Below are 15,307 nucleotides of genomic sequence, written 5' to 3' on the forward strand. Positions count from 1 at the left end.
CGGGGTGGTGGGGGGGGGGGGCCCACCTGCGTTGACTCCGCCCCCACCCCGGGGAACCGCCCCTTCCGTCCATCCTGGGCTGGGCCCCGCCGAGACGGTCGCGTGAGTCCCGGGAGTCCCGGCCGAGAGGGAGGAACGGCCCCACCCATTTGTCAGGCGGCTGAGCCGGGGCGCGAGGACCCGTGCCCGAGGCGCGGAGCGCCAGCGAGGGTCCAGGCCCTCGTCCCGACGCCCACCGCCCGGGCCCAGCCGCCCTGCTCACCCGCCCAGAGCAGACGCTGTGGGCCAGGTCTGGGCTGGCTTCGGCCCCTGCGTGGGTGGCCCCTGGGTCACGGGCTGGCTGTGGGCTGACCTCCTCCCCCTGCCCCCTGGAGCTGTCCCTGGTGAACGGAGAAGGAAGGTTTAAGCAGGACACGGTTCGTAGCAGGGCGCCCATCGACATCCTCCCATCCACCTTGTCATTTTCGTGGGTGGGACATCGAGCCCTGGTCACCCAGGACAGGGACCAGGCCTCCTGAGTCCCGAGTCAGGGCTGCTCCCAGCCGCTGGCCGGCCCAACGGTCTCCCTTCAGGCCAAATACGCTCCTGAGCCCAGGGAGAACCTGGGCTTTTAAAAAGCCTGTACCTCTCTTTCCAGGCACTTCTGCCACTGTCTCCTTTGGCTCGGGGACCGGCCAAAGCTGGGAGCAGGCCACCCTGCCTGGAGACCGGCTCTTCCAGACCAAGGAGGCGCCTGCCCCTCTGGGTCCCCGGAGCCGGGGCTGCTGCTGGCTGGCTGTGACGGACGACGCTGGCCGGCGGGCTGGCTGTACTCACGGCTCCCTGTCCTCACCTGTGGCCGAGTCCCCAGAACTGGCGTCTCTCTGGGACCCGGCCAGCTGCCCTCCACTCCAGGGAGCCGACCCCGAAGCAGCTCAGAGCTGGGCAGCGGGAGCTCACCCGCACAGCGGACAAGAGCACGCGGGCCGTCCCTGGCCTGGCCCGGGGCAGGGGGGTGTGGAGACAAGACTCCGCCGACCCGGCCTTGCCTCCGCCAAGCCAAGAGGACTTCCAGGGCAGCCCCCCAGCGGCTGGCATCCCTGTGGAGCCCGCTGCTTTGGCGAGGAGGCAGGAGAGGAGGGGGAGGCCCGGGTCCGGCCGATGCCCGGCACCCCGACCCCCGGGTGGTCTGTGGGGACACAGGGAAGCTTCCCGGGAGTCGCCCTTGGAGGGGGGCCGTCTGGCTGCCTGCTGTACCAGAGGAGGGTAGGGGTCCTCTCCTCGCTCCCCCGGGGCGCCAGGACCTCGGCCGGCCTCTTCCAACACCCCCCCCCACCCCCCGCCAGAGGCACTGCCGCCCCCAACGCCCGCCTGGCCCGACCCGTGCCTTTCATTTCTGTCCACCCTCAACACACAGCCGTCTGGGAACAAAGAAGTCTGCCTTTCACCCAGCACTAATTTGTCCTCATTACAGGCCCTTTCTGGATCCGGGAGAGGAACAATCTCTCCGTGGCGTTCAAAGAGGAGAGGAGGGAGGGGTGGGGCGGGCTGAGGGAGAAGCTGAAAGAAGTGGGGCCCCGGGCCTCGGCGGACCCCTCCGCCGCCCCAGGGGTGGGGTGGGGGGGGGCTGCCGAGCGGCGGGGCCCCACCCGCCTAGTACAGCGTTTCCCGGGTGACGTTGCTGGAGAACGTGTGGTTGCTGGACACACTGTTGGTCCTCCTGGAGAAGGCCGGCCTCTTCCTCCTGCGCCCCCACAGGGGACAGAGGCAGGCCAGGGTGGACAGGAAGGCCTGGCGGAAGTTGGCGGAGACCAGGTTGTACAGGATGGGGTTGATGGCGGAGCTGATGTAGAAGAGGGCGTTGGTCAGCATGTAGAAGTAGTGGTAAAAGTCGTAGAGGAACCTGGAAGGGAGGGGCGAGGGCCGGGCGCTCAGACCCCGCGGCCCCCACGCGGGGGTGGGGCCTGGCAGCCCCCCGGCCGGCGGGAGCGCGGGCTCGGGCGGTGGCTCGGGACAGACGTTTAGAAAACGCCTTGTCAATTTGTGACACGGGGACATTCGTGGTAAGTTCCAGGACTCCAGCTTGTCTCGAGAAGCCGGACGTCGTGGCCACACCCCCGCCGAGCTGGGCTGGGGCCGTCCTCCCCGGGGGGTGCGGCCGACCCGCCCGGCCGCCTCCAGCGCTCCCCGCGACACACCTGCCCTTCCGCTGGCGGGGTCCCATCACAGCTGGGCTGCGGGGCTCGGCTGCGCCCCGGCCTCAACCCAACAGCCAGGGCGGGAACCCCTTCCCGGCCTCCTGGGCGGCAGTGTACCTCGCCCTCAGGGGAGGGCGTTCTGGAAGCTTCGACACGGCCTCCCGGACTCCTCCCCCAGATCTTCCTTCTGCTGGTTTTGCCGTGTGTCCCGTGGCTGTGGCTCCCCCTGAGTCCCGGGGGTGCTCCTGGCAGCTCAGCCAGCCTGTGGTGGCCCAGCCCCCCTCCCACATCCAGCAGGGCCGGCCCTTCCTTGTCTCTGTCTAGATCTCTCAACTTGTCTCGTGCCCGCTCGCTTAGGGTCTGCTTTCCTTCTCTGCTGCTACCTGCTCCCGGGCACCTGTCCCTCTGTGAACTTCGTCCTTCCCCTGGCCTGGTCACAGCCACACCAAGGACGTGTGGGGACGTGACCGGCACCCTTGTCCTGAGCTGCTCTGCTCAGCACCCCCCCCCCCCCCCCCCCCGGCCCTCGCCATGCCCATCTGCTGTGGGAGCTTCTCCCAGCCCGAGCCTCAACCCCTCCTGGTACTCACGGGGTCCACTGCGTGTCTGAAATGTAGCAGAACATGAGACGCCGGACGTGGTAGGGCAGCCAGCAGACCACGAAGGCGATGACCACTGCCCCTGAGACACAGAGAGAGGTGGGTCTCCGTGGGGTGAAGGGCCGTGTCCTGTTATGTGTGCAGGAGACCTAACACTTGTAAAAGTGCAGACTCAGGGCAAGCTCTCTCAGCATCCTGACGACATTTTGTTTTGCAGAAACAGGAAAACCCATCTTAAGATTCACGCGGAGTCTCGAGGGACCCCAGAAACGGTTTGGGGAAGAACAAAGATGGAGGGCTTTTGCGTCCTGATTTCAAAACCTACCATGAACCCACAGTAATGAAAACAGTGTGACACTGGCTTAAAGACAGACATAGAGACCATGGGATAGAAAGAGAGCCCAGAAACAAGCCTCACGGATATGGTCAAATGACTCCCTATGAGGCTGCCAGGACAGGACCATTGAGAGGATGGTCTCTTTGACAAACGGTGTCAGGGAAACGGGCAGCCACATGCAGAAGACCCCTACCTCACGCCCTATACACGATTAGCTCAAAGTGGATCAAAGACCTGAAGGTAGTAAGAACTATGAGTCCCAAATTCTTAGGAGAAGCGGAGGGCGCAAACCTGACGATGTTTAACTTGGCAGGGATTTCTCGGATATGGGATCAAAGGACACAGTCAACAGGATGAAAAGGTAGCACACAGAATGGGAGAAGGTATTTACCTAGCATATCTGCTCAGGGATTAATATCCAGCATACTCAGAGAACTAAACTTCAACAGCAAAAATCAAACCACCCGATTAAACATTTAAAAATGGGCAAAGGGCTTGAGTAGACATTTCTCCAAAGAAGACACACAGATGGTTAATCGGCACATGAAAAACTGCTCAACATCACTCATCATTAGGGAAACGCAGTCCCAAACTATAGTAAGATCCCAGCATGCCCAGGATGGCTACTATTAAAGAAAAAAGCCCTCAGAAAATAGCGATTTTTGGTGAGGATGTGGAGAAATTAGAACCCGTCTGCGCTGTTGGTGGGAACGTAAAATGGCACGCCTACTTTGGGAAACAGCATGGCAATTCTTCAAGACGTTAAAAACAGAAGTACCCCAGGACCCGGCAATTCTACTCCTGAGGGTGTTCCCCAAAGAACCGAAATCAGGGCCCCGAGCAGATGTTTGTACACCAGCAGCACCACTTACAATGGCCACAAGGTGGGGCAACCCGAGTGTCCGCCAACAGATGATGGAATATTACTCAGCCTTAAGAAGAGGGAAGTCCAACTGGTGCCGCAGCCTGAGCCTTAAGCACGTTGTGCTCGGTGCAATAAGTCAGACACCAAAACACAACGATTCCACTCCCATGGGGCCCCGAGAGTAGTCAAATTCAGAGACAGAGAGGAGGTGGCAGTTGTCAGGGGCTGGGGGAAGGGGCGGGTGGGGGCAGAGTCTCGGTTTGTAAGATGAACACATTCTGGAGGTGGATGGTGGCGACGGCCACACAGTGTGATGAATGTACGAAATATCACCGAACGGACACTTAGAAATGGTCGAGACGGTAAATCGTATGCTATGTGTGTTTTTCTGTAATTAAAAAGAGAGCGACAGAAAAGCCAACCGCTAGGGAAAACCCGGGGCTGGCTGGCCCGGTGCAGAGAGGAGCGCGGTCCCCGAGACAGCACATCCCCATCCTGGGACTTGGGCGCAACTTCAAGAGGTGCTCGGTTTGGGGCCCCGGAGACCCGGGCCTGGGGGAAGCCCCCCGAGGGGAGGGCTGTCCTACTGGCAGCAGTAGGAAAAGGGTTGGTGGCATGGGGCTATTCCGGGAAGCCTGACCCTGACAGGGCGGAAGCAAATGCTGGGACCCTGACCACTGGACACAGCGTGCTGCTCACTGGACACGAGGTGACTGTGAGCTGAGTAACTCTCTCATCGATAATATCGCGATGATCAATGCTGAAAGGGCAATACTTTGGAAATACTAAACCTACTCGATTACTAAAATTAATTTCATCTATGTCTTTTTACTTTTTAAATATGTTGCCACGTTTCAGTGGTCACTAGACCGTTTAACATTTAACCGTCATATATTATGACACTCTGGACCTCTTTCTTCTAAGAACCAGGGGCCTCTGAGGGACAGGTGGCCTGGGGCAGAGGCCCAGAGGCCTGTCTGCTGGGGTGAGGGTGACAGCAATTGGGAAGGCTGCTGGGCTGGGGGGAGGCACAGGTAGGTGGTCAGGGTGGGGGGTTGGGTAGGGTGGGGCTGCCTTCAGCAGAGCACGGTGGGGGAGGCGGGTGTTTGAAGAAAGAACTCTCCGCAAGGAGGCCACCTCTGGGCACAGGAGACACCCTCATGGCATCCCACATAAGGAGCCCCACACCCACATGAGTATAAGCTCCACCCAGGGCTCTCCTGTGACGGAGGCTGGCTTGGGACCTTTGTAGGGGTTGGTCTTCAGGATTCCTTATTAGAATGTGGGTCACTGTGCAGGGGCGCTGCTCTTCAGGCCTCTTTGCCTGGCACCTGACAGCACGTGATAACCCCACCTCTGCTGCTCGATGACTGTGTGAGCGAGCTGCCTGACCTGGAGACATGCTCAGGGACTGAGCGAAATGAATTGGCCAGTGGATGAGTGATCAGACAGATGGGTGGACAGATGGAGGGATGGATGTGTGGATGGCTGGAGGGATGGGTGAACGGCCGGGTGGACAGGTGGGTGGGTGGGGTGGGTGGATGGACAGATGGATGTGTGGATGGCTGGAGGGATGGATGGGTGGACGGATGGGTGGGTGGGTGGACAGATGGGTGGGGGGATGGATGGGTGGGGGGATGGATGGATGGATGGATGGATGGATGGATGGATGGATGAATGTGTGGATGGATGGATGAATGTGTGGATGGATGGGTGGATGGCTGGAGGGATGGGTGGACGGCTGGGTGGACGGCTGGGTGGATGGGTGGGTGGGTGGATGGGTGAGGGGATGGATGGATGGATGGATGGATGGATGGATGGATGGATGGAGGGATGGATGGGTGGGTGGACGGATGAACGTGTGGATGGCTAGAGGGATGGATGGGTGGATGGATGGATGGGTGGGTGGGGGGATGGATGGATGGATGGATGGATGGATGGATGGACGGACAGATGGACGGATGAACGTGTGGATGGCTGGAGGGATGGATTGGTGGACGGATGGGTGGGTGGGGGGATGGATGGATGGATGGATGGATGGATGGATGGATGGATGAATGTATGGATGGCTGGAGGGATGGATGGGTGGGTGGGTGGACAGATGGACGGATGAACGTGTGGATGGCTGGAGGGATGGATAGGTGGGTGGGGAGATGGATGGGTGGGGGGATGGATGGATGGATGGACGGACGGATGGACGGACAGACGGATGGATGGATGGATGGATGGATGGATGTGTGGATGGATGGAGGGATGGATGGGTGGGTGGGTGGATGGATGGATGGATGAACGTGTAGATGGCTGGAGAGATGGATGGGTGGGTGGATGGATGGGTGGGGGGGATGGATGGGTGGGGGGATGGATGGATTGATGGATGGATGAATGGATGGACGGATAGATGGATGGATGAATGTGTGGATGGATGGAGGGATGGATGGGTGGACGGATGGAGGGATGGATGGATGTGTGGATGGATGGAGAGATGGCTGGTGGGTGGATGGAGGGATGGATGAATGTGTGGATGGATGTGTGGATGGCTGGAGGGATAGGTGGACGGGCAGATGAATAGGTAGAGGAGTGGAGTTAAGAGCACCAACCCCTGGCTGGGGCTGACCCTTGAGTCTCAGCTCGGACTGCTCCGTTTCCCGGGTCTTAAACTTTGCCCTGTTTGGCAGTGTGAGGCTCACAGCTCTGCCAGCCCCTTGCCGCCACCCGGCCCATCCCCCAAAGGGCCCGGCAGTTACGTACGTAAGACCCGAACGCCGTGCCGCAGGGCCTGGACCCTGCCAGGCTCGATGGACATGTTGAATGAGCTGTGTTGGTCCCCAACTGCGCACACCTGGCCTTGCTCAGATGCCTGGCTGACCATGATGGTCAGCTTGTTGGCGATGATGGTGTTCAGGACGGAGATGACCACCATGGGGAACACGAAGGACATGAAGGTGTTAACCTGCAGGGACAGAGCAGGACAGCCATCAGGCTGGCGTGCAGGGGACGCTGCCCGCCCTGGTGCCTGTCCCTCCGGCTGGGGGTCTGAGGCCTGGAGTATGGAAGGTGCTTGGTCTTTTGCGTCAGGCTTGTAGACATACCCCCCACTTCCTGCCCGTTTCCCACCCACTCCTGGCTCAGAGAGCGGTCACGGAGTCTTTGCCATCTCAGGGAGCCACTCTGCATGGGGTTCAGCCTGTAGACAGTGTGGTGTGCCCTGGTCGCGGTGAAGGGCTGGGGCTCTCTGTTTCCAGCTCTGGACACAACATGTCATGGGTACATCCCTGAGCATGGCGCTGCCCCTCCAGGAAGGCTGAGCCCAGCCCCCCCGCCCCCCGCCGCCTCTCCACGCATGAAAAGTGCTTCTTACTGGCCCCTCTAACTTCCGTGTCCTTTGCACCTGGGGAAACTGAGCCACAGACAGGGGCTGGACCTGTACAAGCCCGAGTCTGGCCTTGCTGGGACACCAGGCTGAGACAGACATTCGCAGCCACCTTGTAGGGGTGGCCCTGGTGGGCAGCAGGGAACGGGTCCCCCATGGAGCTGGACCTAACGCGGCCACCGCCTCCCAGGGCAGCAGCATAGCAGCCTCGAGCGGTATAAATCCACGCGTGGCTTTTTATTCTTCCCGAGCGCTCCTGTTGTCTGGCGCCCCTTGCTCCCCCACGTGGCCTCGCCCTCAAGATGCCACAGCGGGTCTGTCCGTGGTCGGCTGCTCCGAATGTTCGTTTTGAACTTCACGTTCAAAAAAGCTTTTGGTTGTGCCTGGCTCTGCCGGGCAGCTGCAATCCCTCTGGGGAGTTCCAGGGCGTCTGCGCCCGGGGTTCCCCGGGCTGCACCCCTGCTACCTCCTAACTCGGTTTGCCTGCAGCCCTTGAGAGCAGAGCTAAGGGTCCTCCACGATACGCAGACATGGTGTCTGCACCTCTGTCCTGCTCATGCAAGCAGGGGACGGGGGGACCAGTGGCCACCAAGAAATGCCAGAAGTTCCCAGATGGGGACGTTGGCAGCTTTGCTCCACGGCCCTCTTGGCGGTCAGGCGTCTGTCCAGAGCGGGGCAGGCTCACAAGCCTGCTCTCTTGAGGGTGCTGGCTGAGGCCTCCAGAGGCCCTGCCCACCCACACAGTGTTCCAGAACCCACCTGGGAGATGGAGAGGGCCTCCAGGAGGCGGTGGCCGGAGGAGACCTCAGTGCCATCTGAACAAAGCTCTGCTAGACTAGGGTGAACGGGCCCTCGGGAGGGCCTCTCCCACACGCTGGCCCCAGTGCCCATCACTCACTGCCGGCCCGGGGCTCCTGACAGCCCCTCCACCAGGCACCCTTCTCCCCCACGTCCTCAGAGCTCGGGAGGCCCGAGATGGGGCCCCATCCCAACTCCCTTGGTGAGGACGCTGTTGGCGTGCGGCGGGGCGGCTCCGGGAAGGCTTCTGAGGCTCCTGCTGGGCTGCGGGGTGGGCAGGGGTGCAGGGGGACGCTGTGTCTGGGCCCAGGAGACAAACTAATTCCCTGTGAGTCATCGCAGCCCGGTATTATTTAAACAGAACAAACGTATCCAACACAGATTTTAAATGTCAAAACATTTAAGATACCATACCTCGCTGAGCACAGGCAGTAGGGACCGCTGCCTCGGAGGGCAGGTGGGGGCCACGGGCAGGGGCCAGGGCCCTGCCTGGTGGGTTAGGAGGTCTGGTGTGAGGCCCGCTGCGGTTCCCCTTGATCCTGAGGTCTGCAGCGAGGAGAGGGGGTCTCACCCTGCAGGCCCGCCCCGGTCAGAGGCTTGGGCCAGCCCTGACTTCCAGGGGCCGGAATGCCTCTCCTCGGCATCCCCCACCCCTGCAGCCTGGAGGTGGGCATCGATCTGGATTGCGGAGGCACTGGGGGGCACGCCTGGCTCTGGGGGCTTGCCTTCTCTTGTCAAAGCTCACAGCACGGACGGGGGCCCGAGGCGGCCTACCCGCTGACAACGAGTGAACAGAAGCACCTCTCATAAGCCCGGTGCAGAGTCTCCGGGAACACTGTAAATGTCTTCCCAGGAAGGCAAGGAGGCCAGGCGAGGGAAGCCAGGGCCTCCCCAGACGGGTAGGTGCAGGTGTGGACGCCGTGCCTGGTCTAGGCATTTGTCCCAACAAGACACAAGACTTGGGAACAGACAGGCTGATGCTAAAATGCAAATCGAAACACGTCATCTAAGAATGGCCAGGAAAGCTCTAGAAAGGAAGAGCGATGGGTCAGTACCGGGCAGGGAGGCGGCAGCCTACCACCCACTTACCAAATACTGACCCACGAGAGAGACTTGGTGTGGACACTGGCACAGGGGGAAGGGTGGACGCGGAGATCGGTGCAGTGGAGACGGGCCAGAAATGGCGCCCAGTGAGGCAAAGCGTGGTGCTGGGTAAAGAGGGCAGCATGTCAGGGAGAGGGGGCAGGAGGGTGGCCGCCTGCAAAGCCAGGAGACTGGACCCTCAGGGCCTGCTGTCTCCGCCCCCTTCCCCGGGCCCCTCCCCTCTGCCTCCCTGCAACTGCCCACCCTCCAGGTCCGTCCAGTCGTCCAGTCGGCGCATCCCTAAAGCTCTAGGTGGGCCCTCCCTGGACAAATGCAGGCCGTTTCCGCAGCCCTGCACCATTTACACGTATCTGGTGAGAGCCGACCCCAGGCCTCTTGTTCAGGAGGGACCTGGGGCAGGGGTGGGGGAAGATGCGGGGGGGCGCCGCCCGGCCTCGCTGGAGCTCCTACAGCCGCCGTCTGCAGCCACTGCTCCCAGCCTCTCAGTTTTTCTTCAGCAAAATAAGTATTTCCTTATTCCCCTTAGGACAATCTGAATTGGTTCCCGAAACTTGTACCCTAACTCATGGAGATCCCACACCAAAAAAACAAATCCAGATGGAGCAAAGATTAAAACCTAGAAAGGAGAGCCACAAAACGGTACGAAACTGAGGGAATTTCAAAAATAAAGTTCAGGCACTGCTATTAAAAAAAAAAAGAATGATGGAAAAAAATCAATTCTCTCAGCCCTCGGAGAAATTCTTGTCCTGCCGCGTCTCCAGACATTCCCGTAACCCCAGCCCCGGCCATCCTGCCTCAGTCTCCCCATGGACTGTGGCAGCTTCGAGCTGGACCCAAGAGGCCGGCAGGAAGCAGACTGCCCAGCGGGAGCCTCCAGAGGCCCAGGTGCTGGCTTTGTCAGCCCAGCACCTCCCTCCCAGAGCCTGTCCTCCGTCCCTGACGAGGTGGTTGAGCGCCCTCCCCCGTGGCCCCGACTGACCGCTGGGTGAGGTCTGGCCACAGCGGCCAGCCTGCTTCGGGGAGGTCAGGTCTTCTGAGCCCCAGGCCACAAGTTGAGCTGCCTCCCCGCCTCCCTCCGTCCCCTGCCTCTGGGCTCTGCAGCCCTGGCCGGAGTTGGAAAGCCCTGAGGCGGGCAGGGCCTCCAGGAAGCAAGGGTTGGGGGTGGGGAGGGGAAAAGGGAGGGAGTGGGGGGTTTGACCTTGGCCTCAGACACCGCTGGTGGTGCGCTGGCTGGCTGGATACGGCTTTGGGCGGTTCCAGAATGGCCTCTCAGCCTTAGCTTTCTCACTTCTGCAAGGGGGACAGTAAGAGTGCTCAGCTCAGGGCTGAGAGCACGGTCCATACTCAGTGGCGCCCAGGATGTTACTGGGGGACCCGCTTGGGGACGGAGCCAGGACGCTCTGAGGCGCTGTCACCGCCAGTCCTGTCCGAGGACTCGGGGCTGGTGTCTGCCCCCCAACACTTGTAATCTCGTGAGGGAGGTGGAGCGGAACGTTGAGCAATAAAAAGGAGGTGTGCATCTAGGGACAGAGGTCTCCCTGGGAGGCAGGGCCGGCGCCCAGTCCCGGGGGGGGGGGGGTGCACACGGCAGGCCTGCCAGCCTTTGAGAGGCACCACCGTGGATGCGGGCAGCCCGGCCCGCCTCCAGGCCCTCGGTCAACCAGGGGGTTCTCCACTGAGACCCCTCTCCTTCCCCTTTCAAAGGGCCTAGTCTCACTCCTCCCTTCTTTTGTTCTGCACTGGGGCCCAAGCCTCTCTACTTAATCCCACGTGTTTAGAGAGAGAGATGGCCCCCGGGCTCACACTGCTTCAAGGCTCAACTAGCAGCCTGCGGTGAGCAGAAAGGCACAAAGCAGGGTCGGGTCGTTCGCAAAACCCAGAGGTTCGGCTTCTCGCCCAAACTCTCCACTGTAGAGACCGCCGGGGCCTCCTCGGTGCCTGGAAGAGGACCCCCTCCCCAGCAGATGAGCAGCCCCAGCCCGGCCCAGGCTCACAGGGGTGGCCCCTGCCAACTTCCAGCTCAGACTCCAGTGGAAAGAACGTCCCTCAGACCCAGCAAGTGTGGCCCACGACTCTCCACTGGGACAGCCACGGCTGCTGAGGGCGGGGACGGCCAAGGGGGGTCATCCAGAGTCCTGGTGTGCCACCGTCCCTCAGCGCAGCCTCGCTCGAAAAGCAAAAATCCAGGAACAACACCATCTGGGCTGGTTGATAAGTTACGACGCGTCCACACCACGGGGCACCCTGTTGACATCGGGAATGAGGCGGACTGGATGCTCCAGGGTGACAGGTGAAAAAAGCAAGCACAGAGCAGCCAGGTGAAGTAAGGAGACAGCTCCACGCTGGCGTCCCCAGGAGGGAAACCCAGCAGAGGCCGACATGGGCGGGGAGGGCCTGGGGAGCTGGGAGGCTCCTGTCATGTCCTCCTGGATCGAGGGCACAGGGATGGAATAAGGGCACACTTGGTCTGCTTCTCCTGCGTGTGTGTCCCTTGCCCCCTTGGTTACATGAAAGTCACACGTGTCACCCCGCCTCCCCAGGACCGGGAAGCGTGAGGGGCCTAAGGGACCAGATCTCAGCGGCTATGTCCCCATTCCAGGGGTGGGCCAAAGGTAAGAAAAGGGGCTTGCAAGGTGACACAGCCCAGGGTTTCCCATCCCTCGTCTGACAAGCACCCCGGCGCTCTAGATGCTGCTGGGACCTGGAGTTCCAATATCTGCCACCCAGCAGGGACACACAGACACGGACCAGTGTCTAGAGAACAAGACAGGGCACCACGGAGCTGCACACTGCTCTGTGGGTCAGTGCTGGCCACAGGCCTGGGCTTTGGTGGGACAGGCGGAGGACCAGGGCAGAGGACACGGCACGTGACCTGGAGGGGTCATGCGAGTCATGGTTAGTGTTTGAAAGGCCAGCACGGGGAGGAGGGCCCCAGGCACTGGATGCCGCCTGGGGCTTAGCTCGCCTGCTTCCGGCTGCAGGTGTCGGCCTATCCGACACAGCCCATCCCGCCACGACGGCCCTAATAGGCAGACTCTGGCTCAACGTAGAAAGGACATTTTGAGGGCCTCTAACTTCCCCTTTCTCGAAACATAGACTTTAGCTAAGCATGAGCGGGATGCTTTCCATGAGCCAGAGAGCATGCTCGGAGCCCTGCCTGCACTTCACTGAATACACGTGTCAAATCAACAAGGCAGAAGCTGTCAGTATTCACACCTAATCGAAGAAGCAACCCAGACCCAGCTGTGAGCCCGGACCCAGTCTGACTCACAGCTGGAGTGCCCACCTCCCATGTCACGGGACGTCTTACAGGCAGGCAGCAGATGAAAGGAAGATGAAGCATCCATTTGTATGGGCAAGAGCCACACCAGGGTGCGGGACCTCATCCTCACACGGGAAGCTTCTCTGGGCATGTGGCTTGCCCTCAACTGCCCAGAGAGGATGCTGTTTTTGGGTCAGTGCAAATTAAAGAAATTTTTTAAAAATTTTATTTTGGAGACAGAGAGTGAGCAGGGGAGGGGCAGAGAGGGAGACACAGAATCCGAAGCAGGCGCCAGGCTCTGAGGTGTCAGCACAGAGCCCCACGCGGGGCTCAAACTCACAAACTGTGAGATCGTGACCTGAGCCGAAGTCAGACGCTTAACTGACTGAGCCCCCCAGGTGCCCCGAGTGCAAAATTTTGAGAACAACTTCTAGTTCAAAGATCATGACTCCTTGGTGATCTCCCAGAGCTGAACCTCTGCATTTCTCTCCATTGATCTCCCTTCAGCTCCACTCTGGTCCCCATGCTCCTCTCTGGCTTGAAACTTCTGGAAGAGGCTGGGCAAGTCACTGGGGACTCAGTGAGAGACGATGCTCCAGCCCAGGAGGCTGGGGGTTCAGCACCACGGACAGTGCCACCAAAGCCGATGGTGCCACTGGGGGCCTGGGGTGGGGAAGACCTGGGGTGGGGGTCAAGGAGTGGGGGGGGGGGGCAGGGGTGAGGGGCTGGTGTGGGGGAGGTGGGCTGGAGTCGGGGAGACCTGAGGTGGGGACCCCAAGCCAGCTAGGAGCAGGGGCCATCAGGAACACTCCAACCGTCTCTAGACGCTTCCTATCTCGATGAGAAGGGGGCGAGCACCAGTAACCTGTGTAGGAGGCACTTCCCCACGGCCCCGCCCGCTGCTCCTGCTGCAGGCAGCCCTGCACTGGGGAGGGAGTCTCCCTCCTGTAGTGCGGGAGCCACAGAGGCCACAGTCTGAGAGTGAACTTGAGAAACAGGAGCTCCTCTGGAGCCACATCCTGTCTGTTCCTGGCGGTACTGCAGGGCTGGCACCAGCTGGGCTGCCGGGAGACCCTCAATCGGATTAGGAAAATCGCTTTCCCAGGACGCCTGCCCCTTCCTGAGGACCGGGGAGGCATCCTCCAGAAGGAGCAGGATGGCCGCTCCCCTGGGTCGCAGGCTGGAGGCGCACCGGGGGCCCGGCCTTGGCTGAGAGTTGGGGGACTCACGAGCCCCCGCGGCAGCTGGGGTGGCGAGCTGCCTCGTGGTTATGCCGGCACCTCTCAAAACCACACGGAAGCCATCCGTACGGTGCGGCAAGCTGTCGGGGGGTGTGGGCCGAGGGCCTCTTTGCTGTGTTGTCAAATATCTGTTGGCTAACAAGCCCGTAAGAATGTTCAAATCAGTGGGACATCTGTTAAGTGGCAACAAACGGGCTTTAAAAATCCTTGACAAGGACCCGTGGCAGAGCCGTGAGCGGGTGTGTGGCAGTCTGACCCTGGGGCACGGCCCCCGCTTTTGTGCCCAGCGGAAGGAGGGCAGGAACCTTAGTGGTCACCTAACGCACAGAAACCATGGCCCATGTGGCGTATGCCCGGCTCTTGTCCCTACCCGCCCCTCACGCTGTGATGGTGACCCTTTTCTTGCGGTGACAAAGTCCGTCTTGCAGGATGGCTCCCGGTGTGTAAGAACCGGCTCCTGCCAACCCCACCACGCAGGTTCGAGCCGATCTGACCAGGTTTGCTAAGCCCTTTGTGTGAATTTTCCTAAATGCGGGGAATTAATTCGACTCTGACGGATTACGACCAACTCACGCAGCACAGAGCATTCTGGAGGTTTTGCGTGAGCCTTTGACAGAGTTCGAGGCGTCGGGGCTCTGCTCCATGCCAGGAAAACCTGGGGACCCGGTCTTGATCAAGACCCCAGGGTGAGGGGGGGGGCACACACGGACGTGGGGGGTGGGTTTCCAGGGAGTTTAGCAGATCCCTCGGCTGTGCCTGGGGGAGGGGTTCGGAGAGGCGGGGAGCTCACACACCGAGGGGCCGAGAGTGCGAGCAGGAGCACCGACTGCCGGTCGGCAACGCGGTCGGGAGAGCGGTGCAGGACCAGGGCTCGGCCTGGGGGCTGTCCCCACCTCGGTGCCGTCGCCCGCCCTGTTCCCCGTGTTCCCGGCATCACAGGCAGATGGACGTGTGGCCCCACAATTGTGTTTCCTTGCCACGTAATTGTGTGCGCAGTTTAGCAAATATCCTGTTCCTTCCCAGTTTCGAATTACTGTCCCCTTGGCCACTGTGCTCCAGAGGACATCTGCTCTGTACTCATCATCTCCGCTCCTCCCAACAGAATTAGTGCCCTTTCCCTGCTTTAGGTGAATCTGATTATGGTGGACCCAGAGCCGAGTGGCCGGTGTGAAGGAGGAGGGCCGGGGGCGGCCACTCACACCCCAAGCCCAACTCGGCCCGGACGTGGCTCTGGTTTCTTCCCACGCTGACCAGCTCCTGGGCCCGGACGGGAGTCTGTGCCCTGGCTTAAGTCCCAGCGGTGACACCACACGCTCCCTCGGCCAGGCTTCCTCCGGGGCTCCTGTCCCCGGACGGCTGTGACCTCAGAAACGGTGGTGGGGTCCTCTGCCCCTGCTCCCGCCCAGGGCCACCCAGCGAGGGCCCTGGCTGTAGCTCTCAGCAAAGCGGGAAGGCCAGCCGGCGTGCCGCCCAGTTACCCCAAAGCGGGCAGCCGAGAACTTCTTCCTTCCATCCCGAGGACACGGCGCGTGACGAGTGGGGCCCCACTCTGCT

General features: G+C 61.1%; 1 protein-coding gene across 1 annotated transcript in view; it reads right to left on the reverse strand.

Moving 5' to 3' along the window:
* Positions 1 to 268: 268 nt before the first annotated feature.
* The window catches only part of NTSR1 (neurotensin receptor 1), a 45,932-nt gene continuing 30,893 nt past the window's right edge, over positions 269 to 15,307 (reverse strand). The window contains 3 exon segments of the mRNA XM_042930461.1: positions 269 to 1,882; positions 2,768 to 2,858; positions 6,727 to 6,928. Of these exon segments, the coding sequence (XP_042786395.1) occupies positions 1,633 to 1,882; positions 2,768 to 2,858; positions 6,727 to 6,928 (543 nt within the window). The 3' untranslated portion in view covers positions 269 to 1,632.

The sequence above is a fragment of the Panthera leo genome, chromosome A3, assembly GCF_018350215.1.
Source record: "Panthera leo isolate Ple1 chromosome A3, P.leo_Ple1_pat1.1, whole genome shotgun sequence".
Lineage (NCBI taxonomy): Eukaryota > Metazoa > Chordata > Mammalia > Carnivora > Felidae > Panthera > Panthera leo.